The following is a 26,589-nucleotide window of genomic DNA, read 5'->3' on the forward strand; positions in this document are numbered from 1 at the left end:
TGATCCTCATTTGACAGGTAACAAGACGGACTGGATGAATGAGTGTTCCACAGCTAGATCTGTTCCTACTCCTAGAGGATAATAAATGGCAAGACTGGGCTTTGAAATCAGGATGTGGCTTTGAATTCTGAGTGGGCTAACTCCTAGATGTGTGACCTGGAACAAGCGCGTTGCCTCATGTTTTTTCAATAGTGCTTGGCATACAAGAAGTGTTCAACAGCTGGCCCAGTGATAATCTAGAATCACTGCAGCACAGTGGGGAGGGGGAATTTTGTAACCTGGGTTCTCACCTCAGCGTGTGATCATGGAGTAGAGAGCTTTGAAACCTGCTTGAACTTCAGTTTACTCCTTTGTAAAACGGGAAGAATAGCACCAACTTTGGAAGATCATCCTGAGCTTAACGCTGTAGGAGGTAGAGGTCAATGTGAGTGGACGGTGGAGCCAGGACTGTAGCCCAGGTCTTTCGGGTCATGCTGTGTGCTCTTCCACTTCCCTGCCTCACTGCACAAACGCGCTCCCCACGTCCACGGACGCCCCAGGGGCGCCAGGCGCTGCTCTAGGCTGACACTCAGCGGACTCAGACAAGGGCCCTGCCCTCTAGCCCCATCTCATCCTGGAGAAGAGTACCCTCTTCTCAGAACAAGCATCTCACTTCCGTGCACTTGAACCTGGTTTGTGGCACTGCAGGGTAAGTAGTTTATGCAAAAGGGAGACTCTTTTTCCTTAGAGGATTTGCTTTAGAAAAGTTGTAATCACAAATTCTTTTTGAGACACACGTAAATTTTTTTTAAAGCTAAATAAGATTTCCCCCCAGTTTTACAACTCAAGAATGTATTTTCTCAAGGACTTGGGAGTCATCTCTTTGAAATGTCATCCCCGTCTCCCAGTTTTGTGGGAGGGTAGGAGCCCAGCTACCAGAGAGCACCTGGCTCCAAATTGTAAACCTACCTCCTGTCATAAAGATATGAAAAATTCATTTTTCCTTTGGATAAAGGCAATTAGCAAACGCAAATGGCCACTGCATTTACCAATGGCCACTCCATCATCAGGCGAATTTAGGATGAACTCTGCGACAAATGGTGTAGTGGAGTCCCCTCCCCAGAGGGCTGTCTCGTTTACCTCGGGAGCATGCGTGGCGTAGGTTGCATCCTCCCGGCTGTTTGATACAGGCTGAGATTTCTGTCTTTGCAGCCTATTTGGCGGATTGCTTGTGATGCACATCACATGCTGGTTTGTTCAAGACCCAAACTGCAGTGGAGTTTTGAGGGTTGACAGGTTTGTTTTTCATCACACGTCCCTGACAGTATAAACCGGCGTAGCTGGACAGGGCCTTAGGAGAATTTGGACAATGGGAGTAAGAACGAGCGTCGCCTCCTACGCCCGCGGCATCTGCAGCAAGCCTGCATCGCGCGCCCCAGGGTAGCAGCGCAGGTCTGGGGCTGCGCCACAGACGCGCCCGCAGAGCTATTTTTAGCCGCTGCAGCCAGCCGGGCCACCAGACGGGGTGGGCGGCATCCAAGTGCGCCCCGCCCATCGAGGCCCCGCCCACGCCGCGCCCGGAGCCGCGCGGCCCAAAGCACCCGGCCCGGATCCTAGAGCCCGCGCCCTGCGCCGGCGGCAATGAAGATCTGGAGCTCGGAGCACGTGTTTGGGTGAGGCCGGGCTGAGGGCCGCGGTGGGGCGGTCCAGACGCCGGCTCCTGCTCCCGAGCCCGGCTGGAGCGGTCCAGGAAAGGCCGGACCTCACAGCGGGCCTCGCGGAGTTCCCCGCCCCGCGCCGGCCGTTCCCAGACCGCAACTTCGGCGTCCGGGAGAGGGGCACGCGCGCTTCCCCGGGACCGCGGTCTGGGTGAGGCTCTGCGCCGGGTCCGGCCGCTCCGCCGGCGTGCGCAGGGGCCTGGCGGCAGGCACAGAGGCCCCGCTGGTGGTCGACAGCCAGGGCGGGGGCAGCTCGAGTGGGGGCGGCCGGGGCGGGGGCGTTCGGAGCCGGGGGGCGGGGGCGGCAGGAGCTGGGGGCGGGCGGGGCCTGGCGCTCGCTGCTCTCCTGGGGTCGGGAGCTGGGCAGGGGAGAGGCCTGCAAGCTGGCGCCTTTGCCGAGATTGTCATAAACCTTCCGCGGGTTTCACGGAGGGCCCACGGCGGGCTGTGAGCTCTGGAGGAAGCTAAAAGGGAAGAAGGCATTTGGGGGGCCCTGGCCCTGAACTCACTTGTAGGCATGGAAGGCCTCCAAGCCAGCGTGGAAAACCTCGAACTGTTTAAAAATGCGCCCCCGGCACACGGATGTAAGTGGAGGTCATTATCTTGAGTGAAGCCAGGCCCAGAAAGACAAGTATCGCATGTTCTCACTCCTAAGTGGGTGCTTAAGAATGTGTTCACATGGGTGTAGAGAGTCAAACGTCAGATGATGGAGACTCTGAAGGGTGAGGGGGTGGGTGCAAGGAGGATAATGAGGATTGGTTAATGGGTGCAAGGCACCTTCCCGGGTAATGCATACCCTAGAAGTCCTGATATGATCACTGCGAAATTTATGCATGTAACGAAATTGCACATATACTCCATAAATTGTGCAAATAAAAAGAAAAAAGTGCCCCCCTAACCTAAGTGGTATCTTTTCCTTAAGTCAGTGATCTGTGACACACTGAAATGATTCTTCAATGTTAATTTACAGCAACAAAGATTTTTTAATTATCTGACCTCACTTAAGCATTAAACATTTTATTTTGGGGGGAAAAAAGTACTGCATGGACGGAAATTGTCATCCTTTGACTCTTTTTATTTATTTATTTATTTTGAGACAGAGTCTCATTCTTTCACCCAGGCTGGAGTTTTTTTTTTTTTTTTTTGAGACATAGGCTCGCTCGGTCACCCAGGCTGGAGTGCAATGGTGCAATCTTGGCTCACTGTAACCTCCCCCTCCTGGGTTCAAGTGATTCTCGTGCCTCAGCCTCCTGAGTAGCTGGGACTACAGGTGTAGGCCATCATGCCTGGCTAATTTTTGTATTTTTAGTAAAGACAGGGTTTTGCCATGTTGGCCAGGCTGGTCTCGAACTCCTGACCTCAGGTGATCCACCCGCCTTGGCCTCCCAAAGTGCTGGGATTATAGGTGTGAGCCACCGTGACTGGCCTGACTTTAAACACGTAAAATTATAATAAAAATATATCAAGTGGTTTCAAAACCTCTGAAATTATTTTTCATGAAGCCTTTAGACTTGATGGGATCTAATTTTTTGTATGGCCTGCAGTGTTTCTCAAGTGGGTTTCCATCAGCAACAAGGATGGGGGCATCACTGAGCCGTCTGGATGCTATGGACAGTTAAGTCATTGCATACCAGGAGTGCCAGGCGGTTGGGGCTCAGTTTTCTCATGGAATGGCCGAGGTCTGCCCTAGAGGTTTGTGAAATGTCTGTGGACAAGCACAAATGAATAGCCAGCTGTGAAAAATCACAGTTGATGCTTTTGAAAATTGTTGCAGCTGCTAACTCCCATTTTTTTTTTAAGCTTTACCGAAGTATACTTTACATACCATAAAATTATACACATTTTAAGTGTATAATTCATTAAGTTTTGCTAAGTATGACCATCACACACACAGTCCAGTCTTAGAACACTTCTATCCTCCTGCAGAGGTGCCCCATGCTCATTAGCTTCACATTTTACCCCATTTTCACCCCTGCCCCAGGCAACCAGGAATCTTTTCTGTTTCTATGAATTCGCCTTGTTGGGACATTGCATGTAAATGTCATCCTGCAATATGGGGTGTTTTTTGTCTGGCTGCTTTCACTTAGCATGATTTTCTTGAGGCTCACCATGTGGTAGAGTGTCAGTATTTCATTTCTCCCGTCATTCATTTTGTATTCCTGGCACCCCGCCGGGGCCTGGCGCCTAGCAGGTGCTCAGAAGGGGTGAGGAATCTCACATGGAGATCAGATGTCCTTCCAGGACAGGGGGAGCTATCCACCAAAGGAATTCCGGTCATCCCTGGAGCTGGCTGTGAACTAGGTGCTCATTCTCTGCCATAGACTTTTGAACTTAAAAGCAAAGGGCCGGAATGAAGCCTGACAAATGTGGAATGTGACTGGCCGAGGATGCTGTCATTGACCTGTGGCTGGACGGGTTATGAATGATGTGGTACCATGAGGTGGTACCATGAGGTGGCATAGCATCCAAATGACAGTACAAATTGGAAGTCTGGCTTCCTGGCTGGACTTACTGTGCAGTTTTCCCCTTGTTTCGTCCATTGAAACCCCTGATTTTTTTCCTTTGAGGATTATAGACCTTTCTTTTTCTTTCTATACTTAAAGAAAAAAAAGTTTGTTGTACTGTTAGGTGAACATTTGATTGGAAATAATAAATTTACTTTTTTTTTTTTTTCCTTTTTTTGAGGCAGAATCTTGCTCCGTCGCCCAGGCTGGAGTGCAGTGGCGCGATCTTGGCTCACCGCAACCTCTGCCTCTCAGGTTCAAGCAATTCTTGTGCTTCAGCCTCCCGAGTAGCTGGGACCACAGGCGTGTGCCATCACGCCTGGTGAATTTTTTTGTATTTTTAGTAGAGACAGGGTTTCACCATGTTGGCCAGGCTGGTCTCAAACTCCTGACCTCAAGTGATCCACCCACCTCGGCCTCCTGAAGTGCTGGGATTACAGTACTTTTGAAATGAAGAAATAATTAGGCACAAACACTTTTGATCTTATCAAGATTTCTTCCTGTGTCCACATTGAGAAGAAACTCCACCCGAGATCACTCACAGCAGACAGCAGTGTAAATACTCGGACAAAAACAGAGAGCCCGGGGAAAGGCCACTGAATTAACGTGTGTGTTACCTAGACAGGGGTGAAAGTAGTTTAAATATAATTTAAAATATATGGCCAAAATATAGAAAGGGGCATTTAAAAATGGACAGGGTTTAAAATGTCTTCTTCCCAGCATTGAGGTTTCAGGCAGACCTATGACAAAATCGTCAGTAACAAAGCCCATCACAAATAGAATTCCCGCAGGGTTCAAGGCTGCACACACCTTTGATTCTGACAGCTGCCAGGAATGTCTGGCCATGCCTGTCTCAGGGCAGGACGGGCTTTGGGGCACGGGAGTCATGCCTAAAGCAGGCTTGCCTTCCAGCTAGGGACAGGGAAGAGAAATTAAACATTACAGATGAGTTGAAGCCTGCTCTTCCCCTCCCCACTGCTGTTCCGCTGTGTCTCCTTCCCTGCAGGCAGCCATGAGGATGAGTTTGGTGGGCATCCTTCTAAGGGGGTCTATATTCCAGATGTTCACTTTACCGCATCTTTGTATACGCATGTGTCATATTGTCTTCTTTTTTTTTGAGATGGAGTCTCGCTCTGTCGCCCAGGCTGGAGTGCAGGGATGCAGTCTCGGCTCACTGCAAGCTCCGCCTCCCGGGTTCACGCCATTCTCCTGCCTCAGCCTCCAGAGTAGCTGGAACCACAGGCACCCGCCACCAAGCCCAGCTAATTTTTTGTATTTTTAGTTTAGCCAGGATGGTCTCCATCTCCTGACCTTGTGATCCGCCCGCCTTGGCCTCCCAAAGTGCTGGAATTACAGGCATGAGCCACTGCGCCCGGCCTTTTCTTTTCTTTTCTTTTTTTTTGAGGTGGAGTCTCACTCTGTTACCCAGGCTGGAGGGCAGTGGCAGGATCTCAGTTCACTGCAACCTCTGCCTCCCAGGTTCAAGCAGTTCTCCTGCCTCAGCCTCCTGAGTAGCTGGGATTACAAGCACCTGCTACCACGCCCAGCTAATTTTTGTATTTTTAGTAGAGATGGGGTTTCGCCATGTTGGCCAGGCTGGTCTCAAACTCCTGACCTCAAGTGATCCGCCCACCTGGGCCTCCCAAAGTGCTGGGTTTACAGGCGTGAGCCACCGCGCCTAGCCCTATTGTTATTCGAAAATCCATCCATATGAGATGTCTATGGATGTCTACATAAATATATGTAGATATAGATAGATATTAATAGCTGTGTGAATGTGCCACCATTCTTTTTCTTATTGAAGGGCATTAAGTTTTCCCCTTATTACAAATCGAACTGCAGTGACCAGCCCTGTGTCTACTTCCCACTCAATCAAGTGCCCACTTAGGCCAGTGGATTTCAAGCTCTTCAGCCTCAGGACCTCTTGACTTAGCAAAATCCTAAACAGTTTTGCTTATGTGGGTTATATCTGTCAATATTTACCATATTAGAAATTAAAAATGAGAAATTGAAAAAGTTAATTCATTAAATTTAACAATAATAAACCTGTTATGTTAACATAATGTTTCTGAATAAAAAACTGTATTTTCCAAAAATTAGTGAAAGGAGTGGCGCTGTTTCTGTTTTTACTAATATCTACAATATCTGGCTTAATAGGGGATAACTTGATTCTCGTATCTGCTTCTGCAGTCTGTGTTTGGCAATATATAGTTTTGGTTGAAGTGTATGGATAAACCCCAGCCTCACACAAACATGCAGCTGGAAAAGGTGGGAGTATCTTAGTAGTCTTTTTAAGTAGTTATGGCTATTCTTTCCTACTATGACAAAAGAAATGGTAGCTTCTTAACACTTAGTTGGAATACAAAACCTGAAACTATAATGAATAGAGTATTGAGCTCTGAGGCCTAGCGGGGGGAATCGCTTGAGCTCGGGCGTTTGAGACCAGCCTGGGCAACATAGTAGACTACGTCTCTACAAAAAATAAATACAAAAATTAGCCAGGTGTAGTGGCTTGTGCCTGTAGTCCTAGCTGTTCAGGAGGCTGAGGCAGGAGGATTGCTTGACCCCAGGAGTTTGAGGCTACAGTGACAGAGCCACACCGTCTCTTAAAACAACAACCACAACAACAAACCCATTGGCCTGTCCTGTATATGAATGAGTCTTTAACCCAAGTATGACTTGGAATCGTTGGGAATATAGGCCTCTACTGAGCGTGCAGCATGGGGCAGTCATCCAGCTCCTGGTAGCAGATAGAAGTTTTCTGAAATTTCAATTATCGCTTTATTTATTTATTTTTTTTTCCAAGACAGAGCCTCACTCTGTCGCCCAGGCTGGAGTGCGGTGGCTTGATCTCAGTTAACTGCAACCTCTGCCTCCCAGATTCAAGCAGTTCTCCTGCCTCAGCCTCCCAAATAGCTGGGATTACAGGTGCGTCCCACCACGGCCTGCTAATTTTTGTATTTTTAGTACAGACGGGGTTTCGTCATGTTGGCCAGGCTGGTCTCGAACTCCTAACCTCAGGTGATCCGTCTGCCTTGGCCTCCCAAAGTGCTGGGATTACAGGCGTGAGCCACCATGCCTGGCCAAATTATCACTTTAAAGCTCAAATTTTATCTTTGGCAGCAAATGCTATCAGTTGTTTTCCTTGAAGCACAGGCTTACTTTGTTAATTTTCAAGAAATCATCTGCCAGATCCCCAAGTCTGAATAAGCAAAGTTTATCTGTTTTTATTGTTCTTTCTGTTTATTGCTCTTTCAAGTACAAGAGGCAGGCAGTGGAAAGCAGCAGAGAGACAGGGGCTCCCACTCAGAGTGAACAAGTGTCGGCGCCCCTCAGACACCCCACAGTCGAGGGACTTGGGCCGCAGCAGCAGCAGAGGCGCTCTGGTGCACTTCTGTTCCCTCACACAGAATATCAAAGAGAAGAGTACTCGGGGGTCAAGCAGTCATAAAACTAATCACTTGGCCATTTAATCACAGATGTCCCTAAGAAACTGGCATTGTTTCCCAAGTGCACAGCAGTGAGGACTGCAGTGACCACATGCAATTTGGAGCCCCGCCTTGATGCTGGGAAGATACTGACTCTGTCCTTTTACTGCTTTTACAGAATCAGTGCAAATGTCAATACAGCAAAAAAGGCCAGTCATTGGCCGGGCACCATGGCTCATGCCTGTAATCCCAGCAGTTTGGGAGGCCAAGGTGGGTGGATCACCTGAGGTCAGGAGTTTGAGATCAGCCTAGTCAACATGGTGAACCCCCATCTCTACTAAAAATACAAAAATTAGCTGGGTGTGGTGGCGGGCGCCTGTAGTCCCAGCTACTCAGGAAGCTGAGGCACGAGAATTGCTTGAACCCGGGAGGTGGAGGTTGCACTGAGTTGAGATCACACCCACTGCATTCCAGTCTCACTCTGCAACAGAGTGAGACTTGGTCCTCCCCCCACCCCTCCGCCCCTGCCAGAAAAAAAGGTCAGTCACGTCTCAGTAGCACTGTGACAACAGTTGTGTCTGGAAGAGGTCTTGGAGCCACCAGGGTGTGTGGCCCGCATGCTAAGGAGCAGCTGATGGAGGAGGCCTTGGGTCACTTGGTGGTGGGGTGTAGCAGGCCTATTATCTTGTTTTTGGCTGCCTACATCTTTTTTTCTTTCTTTTTTTTAGAGACGGTCTTGCTCTATTGCCCAGGCTGGAGTGCAGTAGCGCAATCACGACTACTGCAGCCTCAAACTCTTTGGCGTAAGTGATTCTCCCATCTCAGGCTCTGGAGTAGCTGGGACTATGGGTGCGCGCCACCACACCTGGCTAATTTTGGTATTTTTTGTTGACATAGGGATCTTGCTCTATTGCTCAGGCTGGTCTTGAACTCCCGGTCTCAAGTGAACCTCCTGCCTCGGCCTTCCAAAATGCTGGGGTTACAGGCATAAGCCAACACACCTGGTCTGCCTAAATCTTTTTTTTTTAATTTTTATTTTTTTGTTTTGTTTTGAGACAGGGTCTCACTCTGTCACCCAGGCAGAAGTGCAGTGGTGCGATCTTGGCTCACAGCAACCTCTGCCTCCCAGGTTCAAGCGATTCTCCTGCCTCAGGCTCCTAAGTAGCTGGGACTACAGGTGTGCGCCACCAACCATGCCCAGCTAATTTTTGTATTTTTAGTAGAGACTGGGTTTCACCATGTTGGCCAGGCTGTTCTAGAACTCCTATCAAGTGATCCGCCTGCCTCAGCCTCCCAAAGTGCTGGGATTACAGGCATGAGCCACTGTGCCTGGCCTTAAATCTTTTTAAGACAAATTTTTTACTATGAAAATTTCACAACTATGCAAACATGGAGAGACTAGAATACTGAGAGCCGGTGCCACCCCCATCTTAACAGTTACCCTCTGGCAGCCAGTCCGGGGTCCTCTGTGTCCCCACCCACTGCTCCTTCCCTTGGGTTATTTTAGGCAAATCCCAGACATCATGTAATTTCCTCCTTCTTCATCTTCCGACACTGTTGGTGCTTAGAGAGTCCTTTGTTACTCCTTTTCATTCCCCAGCACAGAAACCAGCTTCCCTTAGCCCGCCAGGCAGACCCACCACACACAGGGTGTCACAGCATTTAGGGCACGTGTATGTGGGGAGCCATCCATGTTAGGTGGCAGCAGAGGCCTCTTGCCCTTGGGGGATAGGATTCCCCAGAGGTCTCTGTGAACAGCAGCAGAGGAGGCTCCTGCCGCCTGGTTGGGGATCTCTGAGTAGGCAGTTCTCTGCTCCTCTTGAAAATAAACTTCGGCACATTCCTCTTCTGCCTAAACAAGGTGGCTGAGAACCCTGACTGATTTTGGCAGGGGCGGGGTGTCCATTTTCAGCTTCTCTGGGTAAACTGCTCCCATTAGTGCCTGTGCCAGTTTGTGTCCACCAGCAGCACTTCCTGTTGTCCTATCTCCTATACCCATTCCAGTACTCGATATTACCAGACTTGTCTATTTTTGCCCATTGAAAGCGTGTCAGGCTATTTTTGTTCTTTCTGTTGTTGTTGTTGTTTTTGTTTTTTTAGACAGGCATTTGCTCTGTCAACCAGGCTGGAGTGCAGTGGTACAATCATGGCTTATTGCAGCCTTGACCTCCAGTCTCAGGTGATCCTCCTGCCTCAGCCTCAGCCTCCCAAATAGCTAGTACCACAGGGGTGTGCCACCATGCCTGGTTAATGTTTTATTTTTTTGTAGAGATGAGGGGTCTTGCTACATTGCTCAGGCTGGGCTCGAGCTGTTAGCATCAAGCAGTCTTCCTGCCTCAGCCTCCCCAAGTGCTGGGATTTACAGGCATGAGCCACTGTGCCCAGACAAGGCTATTTTCTTTTCTTTTTTTTTTTTTTTGAGACGAAGTCTCACTCTGTTGCCCAGGCTGGCGTGCAGTGGCGCGATCTCAGCTCACTGCAAGCTCCGCCTCCCGGGTTCACGCCATTCTCCTGCCTCAGCCTCCCGAGTAGCTGGGACTACAGGCGCCCACAACCACGCCCAGCTAATTTTTTGTATTTTTAGTAGAGACGGGGTTTCACCGTGTTAGCCAGGATGGTCTTGATCTCCTGACCTCGCGATCCACCAGCCTCGGCCTCCCAAAGTGCTGGGATTACAGGCGTGAGCCACCGCACCCAGCCAGACAAGGCTATTTTCTTTAACCAAAGTGTGTGCTATTGACTTGCTGTGCTTAGACATCATCATTTTAGAGATGTTGAGGTTTTATTATTATATTTATCATTTTCCTCCATTGTTCTGTTGCTATATGTATTAACTTGTGTGGTCATCCTGCTGTAATTAGTAAAATTATTTATTATGTGCATATTTTAAGCAGATTGTATTTAGTTTAAATCATCAGCCAGAAAGATGTAAGTTTTTTCTTTTTTTGAGATGGAGCCTTGCTTCATTGCTGAGGCTGGGGCGCAGTGGCGCTATCTTGGCTCACTGCAACTTCCACCTCCCGGGTTCGAGCAATTCTTCTGCCTCAGCCTCCCAAGTAGCTGGGATTACAGGCGCCTGCCACCATGCCCGGCTAATTTTTGTATTTTTCTTAGAGATGGGGTTTCACCATGTTGGCCAGGCTGGTGTTGAACTCCTAACGTCAAGTGATCTGCCCATCTTGGCTTCCCACAGTGCTGGGATTACAGGCATGAGCCACTGCATCCAGCCCTAAGATGCAAGAATTTTACATGAAAGAAACATTATTTGAGATAAGCTTAATGCAAAAATCTCTCAATGTTTAGATTATTTTAAGCTTAATGTTAGAAGGCATACCCTATTCTGCTTAAAGTAATGATTTCTATGGGAACAAGTCTAAGGAACTTAACTGAAAAGCCTTCAGATTATTCATTGAGGAGGCTCTCCTGGGAGACTGGGACCCTTTCTGCTTCACATGTATCTCTAGATTCAAGTTCCTTACCTAGATCTGGGGTCTGCTATGTCCCTGACAGTTCTTCCCTAAACCTCAGAGAGACGAAAGGGCTCCACTCTGACTGAATTCCTAGAGTGATCAGGACCACCCAGTCTTGGCTTCTTCATCCCCCTCTTTAGGTTAGCCAGTGGAATGCGTCAACTGAGTGACACAACTGCATGGTTTGAAAAACTGAACATAAGTGTTCTATTGTTAAGAGAGGATTCTAGGCCAGGCCCTGACAATTTAGAGGCCACTGAATGTAATAGAAAGAACAGGTTAGGGAGCTGCGAGACCTGGTTCTCATCTAGGCCCTGCTGCTAACTTTCACCTAGGACAAGAGTTTGATGAGGGTAAAGTAAATTAATGATCACTCTGTTATATTGAAAATTGACCTCAAATATGGAACAAAAAACTTCAGTATCCTTATAATCTTTCATATTTCATTTGGAAATTTCATTTCTACAACTTCATCCTAAGGAAGAATTAGATATGTTGAAAGACTAATGTATACAAATGTTCTCTACTGTTATAATTTATCATGTAAAAGTGGAAGCAATCTACATAACATAACCCACCACAGAGGACTGGTGAAATATACACAGCCACAAGATGACCTAGTGTACAGCCGTTTATAATCATATTCCTGAAAATGGCTTCATGATATAGGAAAATGTTTATCAGCAGTTATAAAAAGTGGATGGTAAACCCATATATTGAGTGTAATCCCAGTTTAATTTTTCAAGATGTGTGTGTATGTGCATATATGTGTGTCTGCATGCATATGTGCACACATGTGAATGTGATGGTGCATATGTGTGTGCACACATACGGGCTTGCCTCTGGGCTGTGTCTATACATATGCTGGACAAACCTCTCTGGGCACTTTTGAAGAAATGATGATCTTGTCAGAGAATGTTTGTCCTTGCAGGAGGCTCAGAGGCTTCCTGGGAGAGAGCACACCTTGAAGGAAGGGTGGATTAGGACAATTAGGGCAATAAAGTGACTTGCTAGCAACCCCTCAGCAGTCCGGGGGAAGGTCCATGCTGGACAGGTGTGGTGGCCCCTTACTTGGCTCCCTTCAGACATGTGTCTGACCCCTGCAGGTTTCAGGCCTAAACAAGTACAGAGCTCTGGAAAGCAATGGGTAACTTGCAACCACTCTGATGGCAGGAAATAAAACAAGGGGAGGCTGAGTGTGGTGGCTCATGCCCGTAATTCCAGCACTTTGGGAGGCCAAGGCAGGAGGATTGATTGAGGCCATGAGTTTGACATCAACCTGGCAACATAATGAGACCTTAAAAATTTTTTTAAATAAAAAGCTGGGCTGGGCACGGTGGCTCACGCCTGTAATCCTAGCACTTTGGGAGGCGGAGGCGGGTGGATCACGAGGTCAGCAGTTTGAGACAAGCCTGGAGAACATAGTGAAATCCCGTCTCTACTAAAAATACAAAAAAATTAGCTGGGTGTGGTGGCGGGCACCTGTAGTCCCAACTACTAGAGAGGCTGAGGCAGGAGAATCGCTCGTACCCGGGTGGCGGAGGTTGCAGTGAGCCGAGACAGAGCCATTGCACTCCAGCCTGGGTGACGGAGCAAGACTCCGTCTCAAAAAAAAAAAAAAAAAAAAAAAAAAACAGTTGGCCAGGCGTGGTGGCTTATGCCTGTAATCCCAGCACTTTGGGAGGCTGAGGCAGGCGGATCACTTGAGGTCAGGAGTTCCAGACCAGCCTGGCCAACATGGGGAAATCCCGACTCTACTAAAAATGCAAAAATTAGCCAGGTATGGTGGTAGGTGCCTGTAATCCCAGCTACTAGAGAGGCTGAGGCAGAAGAATCACTTGAACCCGGGAGGCGGAGGTTGCAGTGACCCCGATCGTGCCACGGCACTCCAGCCTGGGTGATACAGCGAGACCCCATCTCAAAAAAAAATTAATTAATTAAAAAAGTTAAGCTGGGCGTGGTGGCTCACGTCTGTAATCCCAGCACTTTGGGAGGCTGAGGCGGGCGGTTCACGAGGTCAGGAGATCGAGAACACGGTGAAACCCCCGCTCTACTAAAAAATACAAAAAAATTAGCCAGGCATGGTGGGGGGCTCCTGTAGCCCCAGCTGCTCGGGAGGCTGAGGCAGGAGAATGGCGTGAACCCGGGAGGCGGAGCTTGCAGTGAGCTGAGATCGCGCCACTGCACTCCGGCCTGGGTGATAGAGCGAGACTCCGTCTCAAAAAAAAAAAAAAAGTTATTCAGGTTTGGTGGCACATTCCTGTAGTCCCAGCTACTGGAGGTGGGGCAAGAGGAGGCTGAGGCAGGATGTTCACTTGAGCCTGGGAGGTTGAGTCTGCAGTGACCCTGATGGCACCACTGCACTCCTGCCTGCTGGGCGACAGAGTGAGACCCTGCCTCAGACAAACAAAAACCAAGGGGCTGCCAGGTGCCGAGGCGTGCAGGTACTGAGCCGGCGGCCGGGGAGGGCTCGCGGAACTCCTCAGATTTGTCGGAGGAGCCTTTCATTAAAGTGAAGAGACTAGCGGGTTGCGCAGGCCTGGCGGCGGCTTTTCCTCCCCTTCACCCTTGCGGCCCCGGCCCCGGCGCTTGCTCACCGCCGCCTATGCTCTCCCCGCAGCCACCCGTGGGACACGGTCATCCAGGCGGCCATGCGCAAGTACCCGAACCCGATGAACCCGAGCGTGCTGGGCGTGGATGTGCTGCAGCGCCGCGTGGACGGCCGCGGCCGCCTGCACAGCCTGCGCCTGCTCAGCACCGAGTGGGGGCTGCCCGGCCTCGTGAGAGCGGTGAGCGGGGCGGGGGCTGCGGCTCCGAACGCGCCCGACCCCCCCACTCCCGCCCCCGCCCTCTCCTGCGTCCCTCCTCCCCTCGTCAGTCTCTCTGCCGCTCTGGCTGCCATCGGGGTGGGAGGGCGGCCGGGGGGGGGCCTTTCCTGAGGTCAGGGGTCGCGGGGTGGGGGTGGCGGTCGGGGGAACTTCCCTGAGATCAGGGGGCGCGGGCTGGGGGGATGGTGGGTTTTCCTCGAGATCGGAGGGCGTGGGGTGGGGGGGGTTGGTGGGGGGTCTTCCTTGAGATCGGGGGCGCGGGAGGCTCTGCCCGGCGCCTGGCGTCTGGCATCCCCATCTGCTCTCCCAAAGGGCCCAGACCTGCTGGATTAGCACCGCCAGGCGCCCCTCCTCCTGGCTTAATCGCCTCTAAAGCCCAGCATCTGCAGCCAGCCGCATCCTAGGGCACCGGGATTAGGCTTCACCATGGTTCAGCCTCCCGCGGCCTCTTCCCCAGAGCCAGGGAGGTCACTGGAAATGCGAATCTGAGCACGGCTCACCCCAACCCGGCCCCCGGATCTCGCCTCCACCTGCAGTCCACGCCTTGGCCTGGCACAGGCCTCTCAGTCAGCCCAGCTCCTGCTGCAGGGGCCTGCACCTGCTGCCCCCAGCCCGACACCCCCACCCTAGCACTATGGTGGTACCTTCCTCTTTGGGGCTCTGCCCAGACTCTACCTGGCAGAGGAGCCTCCCAGCTCCACTGCCCGCAGCCTGTTTTATTTTGCCGGGAGCATAGTGCTACCGCACACTCCACTCTGTTGGAATTCATTTCTTTGCTCAGTGGCTCACCTGCTGGAGCAGAAGCGCCCTGGACAGAGGGTTTTGTCTCCGTCCGTTGCTGCATCCCATGATATCATTTCTTGAATAGTGAACTAATTAGTAAATGCAATGGTATTCGGTGGTGATATGAAGTAGAATTTTTAACGTTCCACTATGCTAGTTTTGCTTTGTTTTTTAGATTTTAGGAACCAGTAGGACTTTGACATACATCCGAGAACATTCTGTGGTGGATCCAGTGGAAAAGAAAATGGAACTTTGTTCTACCAATGTAAGCAATGGCCTCAGATGAGAAAGGGGCTCAGCGTGTCTGGGTGGTGGTGCGTAAGGCCTTAGTTTAATTATATTTCCAGCCCACCTTTGGTCTAGGTGTTGCTTGTTTTTAATAGAAAGGCTGAATTCATTTTATTATCTTTTTATTCAAGTATAATAAGTATATAGAAAAATGCACATAATGATGAATTGTCACAAAGAACGCACCTCTTAACTAGCAGGCAGGTCAAGCAACAGAATTTGACCAGCCCCTGAGACCCCTTGGGCACCCCCCACAGGATAACCACTGTCCCAACAACCAGCAGACGTTTTTGTTTTTTTCAAGATTGGGTCTTGCCTTGTCACCCAGGCTGGAGTGCAGTGGTGTGGTCATAGCTCAGTGCAGCCTCGCACTCCTGGGCTCAAGTGATCCTCCTGCCTCAGCTTCCCAAATAGCTGGGACCACAGGCATGTGCTGCCATTCCTGGCTTTTTTTTAATTTTTCATAGAGATAGGATCTCACTGTTGCCCAGGCTGATCTCAAACTCCTGGTCTCAAGTGATGCCTCCCAATGGGTTTTTTTTTTTTCTTTTTCTTTTTTGTTTTTTTATTTTTTATTTTTGAGACAGAGTCTCTCTCTCTCATCTAGGCTGGAGTGCAGTGGATCTCAGCACCCTGCAACCTCCACCTCATGGGTTCAAGTGACTCTCCTGTCTCACCCTCCCAAGTAGCTGGGACTACAGGTGTGTACCACCAACAGGCATTTTTTTTTTTTTTTTTTTGAGATGGAGTCTCGCCCTGTCGCCCAGGCTGGAGTGCAGTGGCGCGATCTTGGCTCACTGCAACCTCCACCCCCTGGTTTCAAGCGATTCTCCTGCCTCAGCCTCTTGAGTAGCTGGGATTACAGCCGCGTGCCACCACACCTGCTAATTTTTGTATTTTTAGTAGAGAGGACGTTTCACCATGTTGGTCAGGCTGGTCTTGAACTCCTGACCTCGTGATCCACCCGCCTCGGCCTCCCAAAGTGCTGGGATTACAGGTGTGAGCCACCGTGCCCGGCCCAACAGGTACTTTTAAAGCTACTTCCCCCCTTCACTCCTCTCTCACTTCTCTCAGTTAAAAAATGTATATTGGCCTAATGCAAATGCAAGAACATGTTGGGGAATATGCATGGGCTAGGAAAATTATTTATTTCATAAAATAATCGTTATTTTCAGCAAATACAGAAATGGGCTATGGTGGGTGAAGTCAGCGGTGCCCTCATCTGGCCTCCCTTTTCTGTCCCCAGTGCCATGGTTGGCTCTAGCCACCACTATTGACTGGTTCTGCCAACAGTATCAAGTGCCTGCCAGGTACCCAGCACAGTGCTAGGGATGGGGAATGCAAGGATTAAGATATTTCCTCCTGACTGGCTCTGTCATCGCACGGTGGGCATCTAAACAGCCCATGTAGGTGGCAGTAGCAGGAGCTCCCCTAAGTGGCTATGTGAAGGTAGGTGACAGGGAGCCTGGCAGGACTTCTCCATACACACTGGCAGTGGGCGCCCTTGAGCCTTAGAGAGCCACAAACAGATGGCGTTACAGACTAAGAGGGGAAGGTGGTGTGGGAGGGAGGAGGCTGGAGAGGGGCAGGCACAAGACCACAGAAGAGGAAGAGGAGCTGGAGGTCGTTTTCATGGTAAGAGGGAGCCACTAAGAGTTTGTTGCAGGAAGGTGAGGTAGCCGGGTTGTGTGTTGGGAAGAATACCTTGGCAGCCTTGTGGAGAGAGGGCGGGGGGGATGTTGGGACCTGAGCCAGGGAGACCAGTAGTCCGGGCAGGTAATTGTCCAGGTGAGAGGTAGCAGAGGCCACCTGGGGTGAGACATGGGGAATGAGGAACAGGAGGCTCACGGTGCAGCTCTGCTCTCTGGTTAGCACGCCAGGCTGAATGGTGGCCCATGAGGGGCAGGTGTGAGAAGAGAGAGGTAAGCTTGCTTTGCACATCTTGAGTATGCGGCCCCTGCACAGCAGGCTATGGAGTGTCCAGCCTGAAGCTGAAGGTGCGGCCAGCGGTGCTGCAGTGAGGGAAGGGCGACCTGGGCCCAGGGGCAGGCAGGGCTGGTGGGTGCAGTGGGTGGGGACAGGGCTGAGGAGCAAGTCATCCGGGCGGCCATGCACAACTACCCGAACTGGTACCTGGGCAGCTCCCCATCTTCTCAGCATCTTGTGGGAGGCCCAGTGTTTGAAAGAAAGTGGAGCTGCTCTGGTCCTGCGGCTCCCCTGCCCCAACCCGAGGGCCTTGGGAGCTCCTATGAGTTTCTCAGGTGGCCATGGGAACAGCCCCCCAGGATGCTTGGTGCTGTCGGCCAGCCACACTCTGCCCAGCTGGGAGCACCTTCCGTAGAAGGCAGCAGGTGCATCCCTGTGTGCTGAGATGAGGCTCTGAGCCACCTGCAGGATAGAGCCTAGCTCCTTAGTGTACTTCCTGGAGTTCTGCCAGTGTCCCCTGGTCCTATTGGCTCCTTGTTCCAGGCTGCACGAAGTCACAGGAGCCTGTCGGGGTCCCCACTGGCTATTCCTGACAGCTTATGTATTACATTCTTTCTGCCCCCCAAAACCAATATTTACTTATGAAATTCCACTTTATCCTTCCAGAAAACTCAGTTGTATGTAAAAAGGAACAGTTTATGCTCCAGTGAAGTCTGACGGAAAGGAAATGGGGTTTGGAGCAAGACAGACATGTGCTTGCATCCTGAAGCCATTGCTAGATGGCCCAATAACTTGGGGATGCTATTTACATTTTCTGAGTCTCACATTTCTTGTATAAAAAAGAAAAGAACAAACCTCAGAGAAGTAAGGTTTATGAAACACAGCGACTTGCATAAAATATTGCACATAAAATGACAACAGTTAATCAGAGTTTAATTTGTAATTGATACTGTTAGATATTTCTGTTGAATGTAACGCCCATACACGCGAGACTCTTGATAACCTGGCACTCCGTAGGAGGAGAGAGATTTCCTACTAACCATTTGCATTGGGACAGTGAGGCTGGGGAGGGATTCAGTGAGAGATTACTGAAAAAACGAGTATTTATCCCTACAGAAAGGTTATTTTGCTTTTCACTGTTTAAACTTTTTAAAACATGGTCTTTTATCAGAATTGGCATTTCGAGAAGAGGGTGAACTGGGTTAAACAATGAAGCAATTCTAGAGCTCTGTTGTCCAGTGTGGCAGCCACCAGCAACATGTGGCTATTTAATTTTAAGCTATTTATGGCCAGTGCGGTGGCCCACGCCTGTAATCCCAGCACTTTGGGAGGCTGAGGCAGGCAGGTCACCTGACTTCTCTGAGGTCAGGAGTTCCGGACCAGCCTGGCCAACATGGCGAAACCCATCTCTACTAAAAGTACAAAAATTAGCCAGGCATGGTGGCGGGTGCCTGTAGTCCCAGCTACTCTGGAGGCTGAGGCAGGAGAATCGCTTGAATCTGGGAGGTGGAGGTTGCAGTGAGCCGAGATCGTGCCATTGCACTCAAGAGTGAAACTCCATCTGAAGAAAAAAAAAAATTAAATTAATTAGGATAAAATAAAATTAAAAATTCCATTCATCAGTCATTAGCTGCATGTGTTTGTGTCTACCATATCAGACAGCATGCATAGGACGTTACTGTTATCACAGAAAATTCTGTTAGTGTGGCTCTAGAGCTCCAGTGTTTAAATTGGTTTTGACAAAATATAGGCTGGGCGCAGTGGCTCATGCTTGTAATCCCAGCATTTTGGGAGGCTGAGGCAGGTGGATCACGAGGTCAGGAGATCAAGACCATCCTGGCTAACATGGTGAAACCCCATCTCTACTAAAAATACAAAAAAAAAAAAAAAAATTAGCCAGGCCTGGTGGCGGGTACCTGTAGTCCCAGCTACTGGGGAGGCTGAGGCAGGAGAATGGTGTGAACCCAGAAGGCGGAGCTTGCAGTGAGCCGAGATCAAGGCACTGCACTCCAGTGTGGGCGACAGAGCAAGACTCCGTCTCAAAAAGAAAATATAGGCTGGGCCCAGTGGCTGACACCTGTAATCCCAGCACTTTGGGAGGCCAAGGTGGGAGGATTGCTTGAGCTCAGGAGTTTGAGACCAGCCCGGGCAGCATTGCAAAATCCCATCTCTACAAAAAATTTAAAAATTAGTCCGGTGTGGTGGTGTGCACCTGTAGTCCCAGCTACTCAGGAGGCTGAAGTAGGAGGATCACTTGAGACCTGGAAGTTGAGGATGCAGTGAGCCTTGATCACACCACTGCACTCCAGCTTGGGCAACAGAACAAGACTCTGTCTCAAAAAATAAAAAGAGGCCAGGTGTGGTGGCTCACACCTGTAATCCCAGCACTTTGGGAGGCCGAGGCGGGTGGATCACGAGGTCAGGAGATCAAGACCATCCTAGCTAACATGGTGAAACTCCGTCTGTACTAAAAATACAAAAAATTAGCCGGTGGTGGTGGCGGGTGCCTGTAGTCCCAGCTACTCGGGAGGCTGAGGCAGGAGAATGGCGTGAACCCGAGAGGCAGAGCTTTTAGTGAGCTGAGATCGCGCCACTGTACTCCAGCCTGGGCTACACAGTTAGACTCCATCTCAAAAAAAAAAAAAAAAAAAAGAAAGAAAGTATAAATGTACATAAAGAGTTAGTCTGTTTATAGGAAGTGGTACTGGAGGAGACAAGAACCCTGCAGTCTCCATGTAGATTCAGAGTCTGTCCCATCCAGTCCTAGGAGACAGTGCTCCGTGGGCTGTCATGGGTAGGTGAAAAGCGTTCTCTCACTTATGTGGACACACAGGCCTATTTGTCCTTTTCTATAGTACAACTGCTGATAGTTTTGGCAGCTTGACTGTACCTTGAAGGCCAGAGCCCTGCTCACGTGTGGAGTGGGACATGGGAAGAAGACAGATGACAGTTGCCAGAAGGAACAGCAAAACCATGGTTTCCTAGGACTTAATGTGGTCATATCTCCTATGCCTAAAAGTTTGTTCTGGCCCCACTAAGTGCTAATTTTGGGATGGAAGAGTATGGGCAGATGGTTTCGGAAGAAATGCAAGAGAAATACAATCTAAACCTTTTTTTTCTTTTTAAGATCACACTCACAAATTTGGTGTCAGTTAATGAGAGGTTGGTGTACACACCTCATCCAGAGAACCCAGAAATGTGAGTCATCTCCTGTGGGATTGACACATTGAATGCCACGGGTGAGGGCAGGGCAGACCCTCCTCTCTCTCAGGGCTGGTCAGCCCCTTTTCTTCTTGCTCTTTTGCAGGACCGTGCTCACACAAGAAGCCATCATCACTGTGAAGGGAATTAGCCTCGGTAGTTATTTGGAAAGTTTAATGGCCAATACGATATCGTCCAATGCAAAGAAGGTATGTATCTCAATCCTAGGAGTCCTGTGTGTGCTCTAGTTGTTAAGTGCCAGATTAAGAAATGACATTTTTAGTCTCATCAGTCTTCCTGGCTGGGCATGGTGGCTCATGTCTGTAATCCTAGCACTTTGGGAGGCCAACGCAGGTGGACTGCTTGAGGCCAGGAATTTAAGACCAGCCTGGCCAACATGCTGAAACCCCGTCTACTAAAAATACAAAAATTAGCTGGGCGTGGTGGCACACCTCTGTAGTCCCAGCTACTTGGGAGTCTGAGACATGAGAATTGCTTGGACCCATGAGGCAGAGGTTTCGGTGGGCTGAAACACCACTGCACTCCAGCCTGGGTAACAGAATGAGACTCTATTTCAAAATAAATAAATAAGTAAATACATACATACATAAATAAATAAAATCCTGAGTGCTGGGGCTCTCCATTTATGCTGAGCTCATAATGCCACAGTATTTCAAAACTAGGGTAGGAAAAGGCTGACCCAGGTCTGAGGGAAGTGTGTCTGTGAAAGCCAAGGGAGCCACAAAGTTACTCTTCTCAGTAGAGAAAGTATGGGGTAAACCTGGAGCATAAACCCAGCCAAGGCAACTACCACTTCAAAGAGCCCAAATGTCATAAGCTCAGTTACCAAAGCAAACTAACCCACAACATCAGAAATACAAGGTGTTAACAGTGTCAGGTAGGCTATTCAGGACTTACAGTAGTTTCCTATTTAATGGGCATTGAGTGGCTTTGGCTGAACCTCTCCTGCAGTGATGCTTCTGTGGAGCCTGCTGCCGTCTTCACAGCTCCCCTCTGGCAGGATTTGGCAGTAAGCTTTGTGGAGGTGAGAGGAGAAAGGATAGATCCCAGGAGGCCATCCATGGCACTCCCTTTGTGTCCAGGGCACTGGAATGGAGGCAGAGATTGTTCTAGGAGTCCAGGTTGCCCTCCCCTCCAGCAGAGTTGATGGAAAGCGCTGGAATGTTTGGGAGGAAGATGTTCCGCACATTTAAAGGATGCCACTTGCCAGGGCAGGGCCTTTGCTTTTCACCTGGGCCCACCTCACAGGCTCATGTCTTCCCTTTGTCTGTCCCTCATACCCCTCACTCTTCCCTTTCCTCCCTCTTTCTCTTCCCCCCTTTTTGGGGGTCAGAAGTGAGTCTTCATTTTTGAGATCAGTGGGCGAGTCCTAAGGCTGTACTTCCCTTTCCAATGTCCTTCCATGCTCAACTCTCCAACTAGTGGAAAACCGTTTAGGGCTTTCATTTAGTCTCATCACCAATAGAAGAGCCTGTCTATCTAATTTTGTGGAATCCAGATTTGAGAAATAGAGATTTGAGCAGCTTAGCTCAGTTCAGAGGAGGTAGGGCAGCGAAGGCCAAAGGGGGAGAGCTTTGTCCATGCTGGAGGAAGGAGACCAGATCTCACCCATCGTTGTTTCCAATGCTTGGCTTAGGGCAGAAGCCCTAAATGTTTGCCAAACAAAATATTATAAGAGGAAGGGAATATTCAGTGAGGCCACAGCTACCTTAGACCTTTTGTGTGAAAAAATTGGGGTAAACTCAGCGAGGGCAAATTGGCTTTCCTTTATTTCACTTTATTAGAGGTTGTGTTGAAGGCTTAGGAGAGAATCACTGCAAGGTGGGGAGAGGTGTTGTGCCTGGAAACAGCGGAGCAGCCTGAGGGCAGGTGCAGGGGATGGGGTTGGGGGTGTGTGGAGTTGTCACCCTGGGCTTTCCTGGCCTCCTGGGGCAGCCTCAGCGCTGGGATTTGGGAGGTGAGGGACAGGACTTGCCGTATTGAGCTAAGCGGGGCGCTGGTTTGCTAACACAGCAGTGACTCCTAGGCACTGTTTTCCTTCCCCCTTCTGAGCTGGAGGAACTGCCTGCCTGTGTGAAGATCATTCGGAAAGGTCACTGCTGTGTCTCCTTGTAACTGCAGCGCTTGCCGTCTGCAGTTTAGCCCATGGACTTGCAGCTTGCTGCCTGCAGCGGGAGGCGGGACGACCCACTCAGTGCTGAAATCTTTCTGTTTTGCAGGGGTGGGCCGCTATCGAGTGGATAATTGAACACTCTGAAAGCGCTGTGAGCTAAGGAGGCCTGTGCCTGCGCTTGTGATAAATGGTGGTGAGTACAGTATTCACTCACCCAGGAGGGCCCTGTAGCCTCTTGTGACCCATGTGCATGGTGCACATGGCGAGGGGATGCCAGAAATATGCAGCTGCTGGTGGCTCTCCAGGCCCTCTGGGTCGCATGGTGGCAGCTCGGCCTCTCCAGCAAGCCACCCTTGGGCTGAGTTGCTGAGGTGATCCCAGTGACTGTGCAGAGTCGGCACGAGTGGCCAGGCCTGCCTGACAGGGCACTGTCCTTTGGGTGCATCTGCACGTGCTGCTGTGAGCGAGGTCCTGTGCCCACCTCTTCACTTGCCCCAAGCCAGTGCATGGCCACACGGCTACAGCCGGCCATTTCCTTTTAGCAGTGGAAGTCTTTTCTGGCGTTTCCTTGAGCTTCACAAACATTCCCTGGCTTCTTGTGCCATCAGCAGCTGGACTTCTAGTGGCCCTGCCCCGATGGCCAGCGGCCACCAGGGCCTGAACCCCGGGGAGGACGCGCCTCCCGCAGAGGCTGTGCTGTGCTGCTCTGGGCCGCTCATCCACATCTGTCCCCCTCTGTCCCCCACGTGTGTGGGTCCGGGGATCCTTAAGAACTTCGTGCTGATTTTGCCTGAGTCACTGAAGCCACACTTTGCTCTCCTTGAACCCAAGCCGGGGGTGGCCATGGGCCTCGCCTCCTTCATGCCCGCACCCTGAGTTCAGCGCCTGTAAGGAGCTCCCTTGCCTCGCGTCCTGTGTCTGTGTGGTGTGTGGTGTGTGCTGTGTGGTGAGTATATATGTGTGTGTGGTGAGTGTGGTGTGTGTGGAGTGTGTGCTGTGTGTGGTGTGTATATATGTGTGTGTGGTGTGGTGTGTATGCAGCGTGTATGGTGTGCATGTGCTGTGTGTGGCATGTTGTGTTTGTGTGCTGTGTGTTGTGTGTGTGCTGTGTGTATATATGTGGTGTGTGTGTGTGGTGTGTGTGTATGCTGTGTGTGATGTGCATATGTGTGGGGTGTGTGTGATGTGCATATGTGTGTGGTGTGTGATGTGTATATGTGTGTGTGGTATGTGGGGTGTGTGTGTGATGTGTGTGCTGTGTGTGATGTGTATATGTGTGGTGTGTGTGTGCTCTGTGTATGTGATGTATATATGTGTGTGGTATGTGTCGTGTGTGCATGGTTGTATGATGTGTGTGTGACTTGTGTGTGCTGTGTGTGGATGTGTGTATAGTGTGTGCTCTGTGTAATGTGTATATGTGTGTGATGTGTATGCGTGTGGTGTGTGCGCATGTATGTGATGTGTGGTGTGTGTGCATGTGTGTATGATGTGCATGTGTGTGACGTGTGTGCTGTGTGTGCTATGTGATGTGTATATGTGTGTGGTATGTGTGCATGTGTGTGAGGTGTGTGATGTGTATGTGTGCTCTGTGTGATGTGTATGTGTGTGGTGTGTGTGCATGTGTGTATGATGTGCGTGTGTGTGACGTGTGTGTGCTATGTGATGTGTATATGTGTGTGGTATGTGTGCATGTGTGTGAGGTGTGTGATGTGTATGTGTGTGGTGTGTGTGCATGTGTGTATGATGTGCATGTGTGTGATGTGTATTGTGTGCTATGTGTGATTTGTGCATGTCTGTATGATGTGCATGTGTGTGATGTGTATGTGTGATGTGTAGGTGTGTGGTGAGTGCATGTGTGTAAGATATGCATGTGTGTGATGTGTATGTGTGATGTGTGTCATAAGTGTGGTTTATGTCTTGAGTGTGGTGTGTGGTGCGCCCTCTGCCCCTCTGCGAGCCGACCCCTGGTGTCTCTGCAGATGCTTCCCAGAAGAAAGGAAAGAAGGTGAGGAGGTGAGGAGAGGACGAGCAAAGACGGGACGGAAGAGCGTGTCTGGCTGCGAGGGCGCACAGGGCCGGGGAGGGGGGATTAGGCTGGACTCATCGCGGGTCGCAGGTGACCCCGGGACCAGACGTCCCTCCCCTCATGAGCGTGCAACAGGGAGCAGCCCCAGCCAGCCCTACCACCGCCGTCTGAGTGGATGGAGGGCGCGAGGCCCTCGCCCGTGTCCCTTAGGGGCGGTGCCCATCGTCCTGCCTGCCGCGGTGGCCCAGGCCCTTCTCTCCCTGCAGGTGGCCCGCGCCGCCCGCGCCCGCCTGCCCACGCTGTCCTCCACTCAGGCGCCTCCACAGACGCTGGCGGGTTTGCTGCCCTCCAGCCTCTCCGCCCCCCTCCCCCACTCCCCCACCCCCTCCCCCGCCCCCGCCCTCGCCCTCGTCCCCGTCCCAGTGTCCCAGTCCCCTCGGTCCTGCAGATCAGCAAGCAGCTCTCCTGGGCCCGCGGCTGCTCCGGGCCTCACATCTGCTGCTGGCCTCGGCGGGCTCTGACTGCGGGGCTTACGGGGCCTGGGGCCATGGCTTTCTTCTCGGCCCCCAAATGTCTTTCCTGGAGTGGCTAAGCCTCTCCTGACGAGGTTCCTCATGCGGGGAGAGGGCTGGGGTCCAGGGGTTTCCCGGCCCTTTCTGCAGGCTGTGCCAGCCCCCTCCAGCCTGCCCCTGCCCTGCCCGGGGGACATCCTGCGCCCAGGCTGGAGGCCCTGCCTCGCTGCTTGCCAGCCTCACCTGCTGGGGCTGGAGGCCATGGATCCCTCATAGTATCCAAGGTTTGAGTTCCTGTTTTTCTCCTTAGAGTTTTGTGAGTGTTTGAGGGACAATGACCAAAGGTCTTTTTCCCACCATCTTTAAATCAAAGTTGTTTAAAACAACATTAATTTTAAAAAATACATAAAAGCAACCCAGGCTTATGGTGGAAAAAGAGTACAGGAGTCTGGAGTCCGTTGAAGGGTAAAGGCCTCCCACAAGCTGCCAGTCGGCTCTTTTTCGCAAAGCCTTCCAGAAGTTTTCTGTGCTTATGAAAGTGTATGTGTGGCCTTTCTCTTCCCTTCTTTTATTAAACACAGATAGGCTCATGCTGGATAAACTGTTTCGTGTCTGTCTTTTTTCTGCGTTTAAGCAGCGTCATCTTGAGTGGAGCTGTGCGGCGCCTGCCTCCCCAGTCCCGAAGGCAGCGGGGTGCTGGTGCGCTGTCCCTGCGCCGCCCTTCCCGGCACGCAGCGCCCTTGAGCGGCCCATCTTGCTCCTGCAGCAGCTCTGTAATGTCCCAGTGGGAATGGTCTAGAACTTGTCACCTGGTGGTTCTGCTCTAGACGGAAACAAGGAAACGTGGGATCTGGAAACCATCTCTGAAGCAGGGATGGAGAGAAAGGGTCGCACACCGGCTGGGGCACGCAGAGGTCCCTGCGTATTTTGGGGGGACGATCACATTTTTTAGGCGAGGACAGTTGTAAATGTCAGACTCCAGCCACTTCAAACCTTTGGTGACCAAAGTGGGGTAAAAACAAGCACCTGTGTGCGTTGTGGTTATTCTTCTATGCTCTCCAATATGTATAAATTTTAAGAAGTTTTTCTTGAGGTGGTCAGTTCTTAAACCGAGAAAGTAGTAGTAGTTGATTTTAATTAGTGTAAAGTTGTCTTCGTAACTTCTGTGTTGGTTGGAAATAGGTTCATTCTTTGTTTTGAAAAGGAGTCAAGTGCAGTGGTGAGAAGGGGAAGAGGAGAGCAGGCGGTTCCAGAGGCAGGCGGTTCCAGAGAGCAGGCGGTTCCAGAGAGCAGGCGGTTCCGAACCGCAGCGCCAGAGGCCGCCCTGCCCCGCCGGCCAGAAACGGACTCAGTGCGGACATGCAGCTTTGTCCGTGGAGTGTGCATCTGCACGGAGGTGAGTGTGGTCTGATGTCCGTGGAATGTGCATCTGCATGGAGGTGAGTGTGGTCTGATAAGGCAGCAGGCAGCTCGTCTGGGAAAACTGAGCAGGGCTCGGCCTCAGTGGCCAAGCAGTGTTTGTGGGGCACCGGAAGCGGCGCCGCACCCCTGCTGGCCGGCCTGGCACTGGGAAGAAACGCCCCCTCGGGCGGCCTACTGCTCCCATCGAAGCCCACAGGCCGTGGCCCTGAGGGCACCCAGTGCTGCTGGTGCGCAGGGTCCGGGACTCTCGCCAGCAGGAACCGCAGTGCACTTGCTGCCTGTCGGCCTCAGTCTTTTTTTTTTTTTTTTTTTTTGAGGCATAGTCTCGCTCTGGAGTGCAGTAGCGCGCGGCTTCCGCCTCCTGGGATTG

At 50.8% G+C, this 26,589-nt stretch overlaps 1 protein-coding gene across 4 annotated transcripts; it reads left to right on the plus strand.

Annotated features, from left to right (window-relative positions):
* Positions 1 to 1,177: 1,177 nt before the first annotated feature.
* Positions 1,178 to 25,398, plus strand: PRELID3A (PRELI domain containing 3A). 4 transcript variants are annotated; one of them, XM_030810788.1, is made up of 7 exons: positions 1,178 to 1,652; positions 13,720 to 13,888; positions 14,886 to 14,975; positions 20,052 to 20,122; positions 20,232 to 20,334; positions 22,366 to 22,452; positions 24,239 to 25,398. In XM_030810788.1, the coding sequence occupies exons 1-6, from the start codon at positions 1,621 to 1,623 to the stop codon at positions 22,417 to 22,419; spliced, it is 519 nt and encodes a 172-aa protein (XP_030666648.1). In that variant the 5' UTR covers positions 1,178 to 1,620; the 3' UTR covers positions 22,420 to 22,452; positions 24,239 to 25,398. The 4 variants fall into 4 exon arrangements, with proteins under 4 accessions (XP_030666648.1, XP_030666649.1, XP_030666650.1 ...); XM_030810789.1 differs by having other exon boundaries at positions 22,366 to 22,449; XM_030810790.1 differs by having other exon boundaries at positions 13,720 to 13,879.
* The last annotated feature ends 1,191 nt before the right edge of the window (positions 25,399 to 26,589 follow it).

Source organism: Nomascus leucogenys, chromosome 4 (genome assembly GCF_006542625.1).
Source record: "Nomascus leucogenys isolate Asia chromosome 4, Asia_NLE_v1, whole genome shotgun sequence".
Classification (NCBI taxonomy): Eukaryota; Metazoa; Chordata; class Mammalia; order Primates; family Hylobatidae; genus Nomascus; species Nomascus leucogenys.

Bases quoted from the DNA above. Each gene is read 5' to 3' on its own strand.
- PRELID3A (XM_030810788.1), top strand. From the start codon at position 1,621: ATGAAGATCTGGAGCTCGGAGCACGTGTTTGG. The intron at 20,123-20,231 runs GTGAGTCATCTC...GCTCTTTTGCAG, and splicing joins CATCCAGAGAACCCAGAAAT to GACCGTGCTCACACAAGAAG. The intron at 20,335-22,365 runs GTATGTATCTCA...TCTGTTTTGCAG, and splicing joins TATCGTCCAATGCAAAGAAG to GGGTGGGCCGCTATCGAGTG.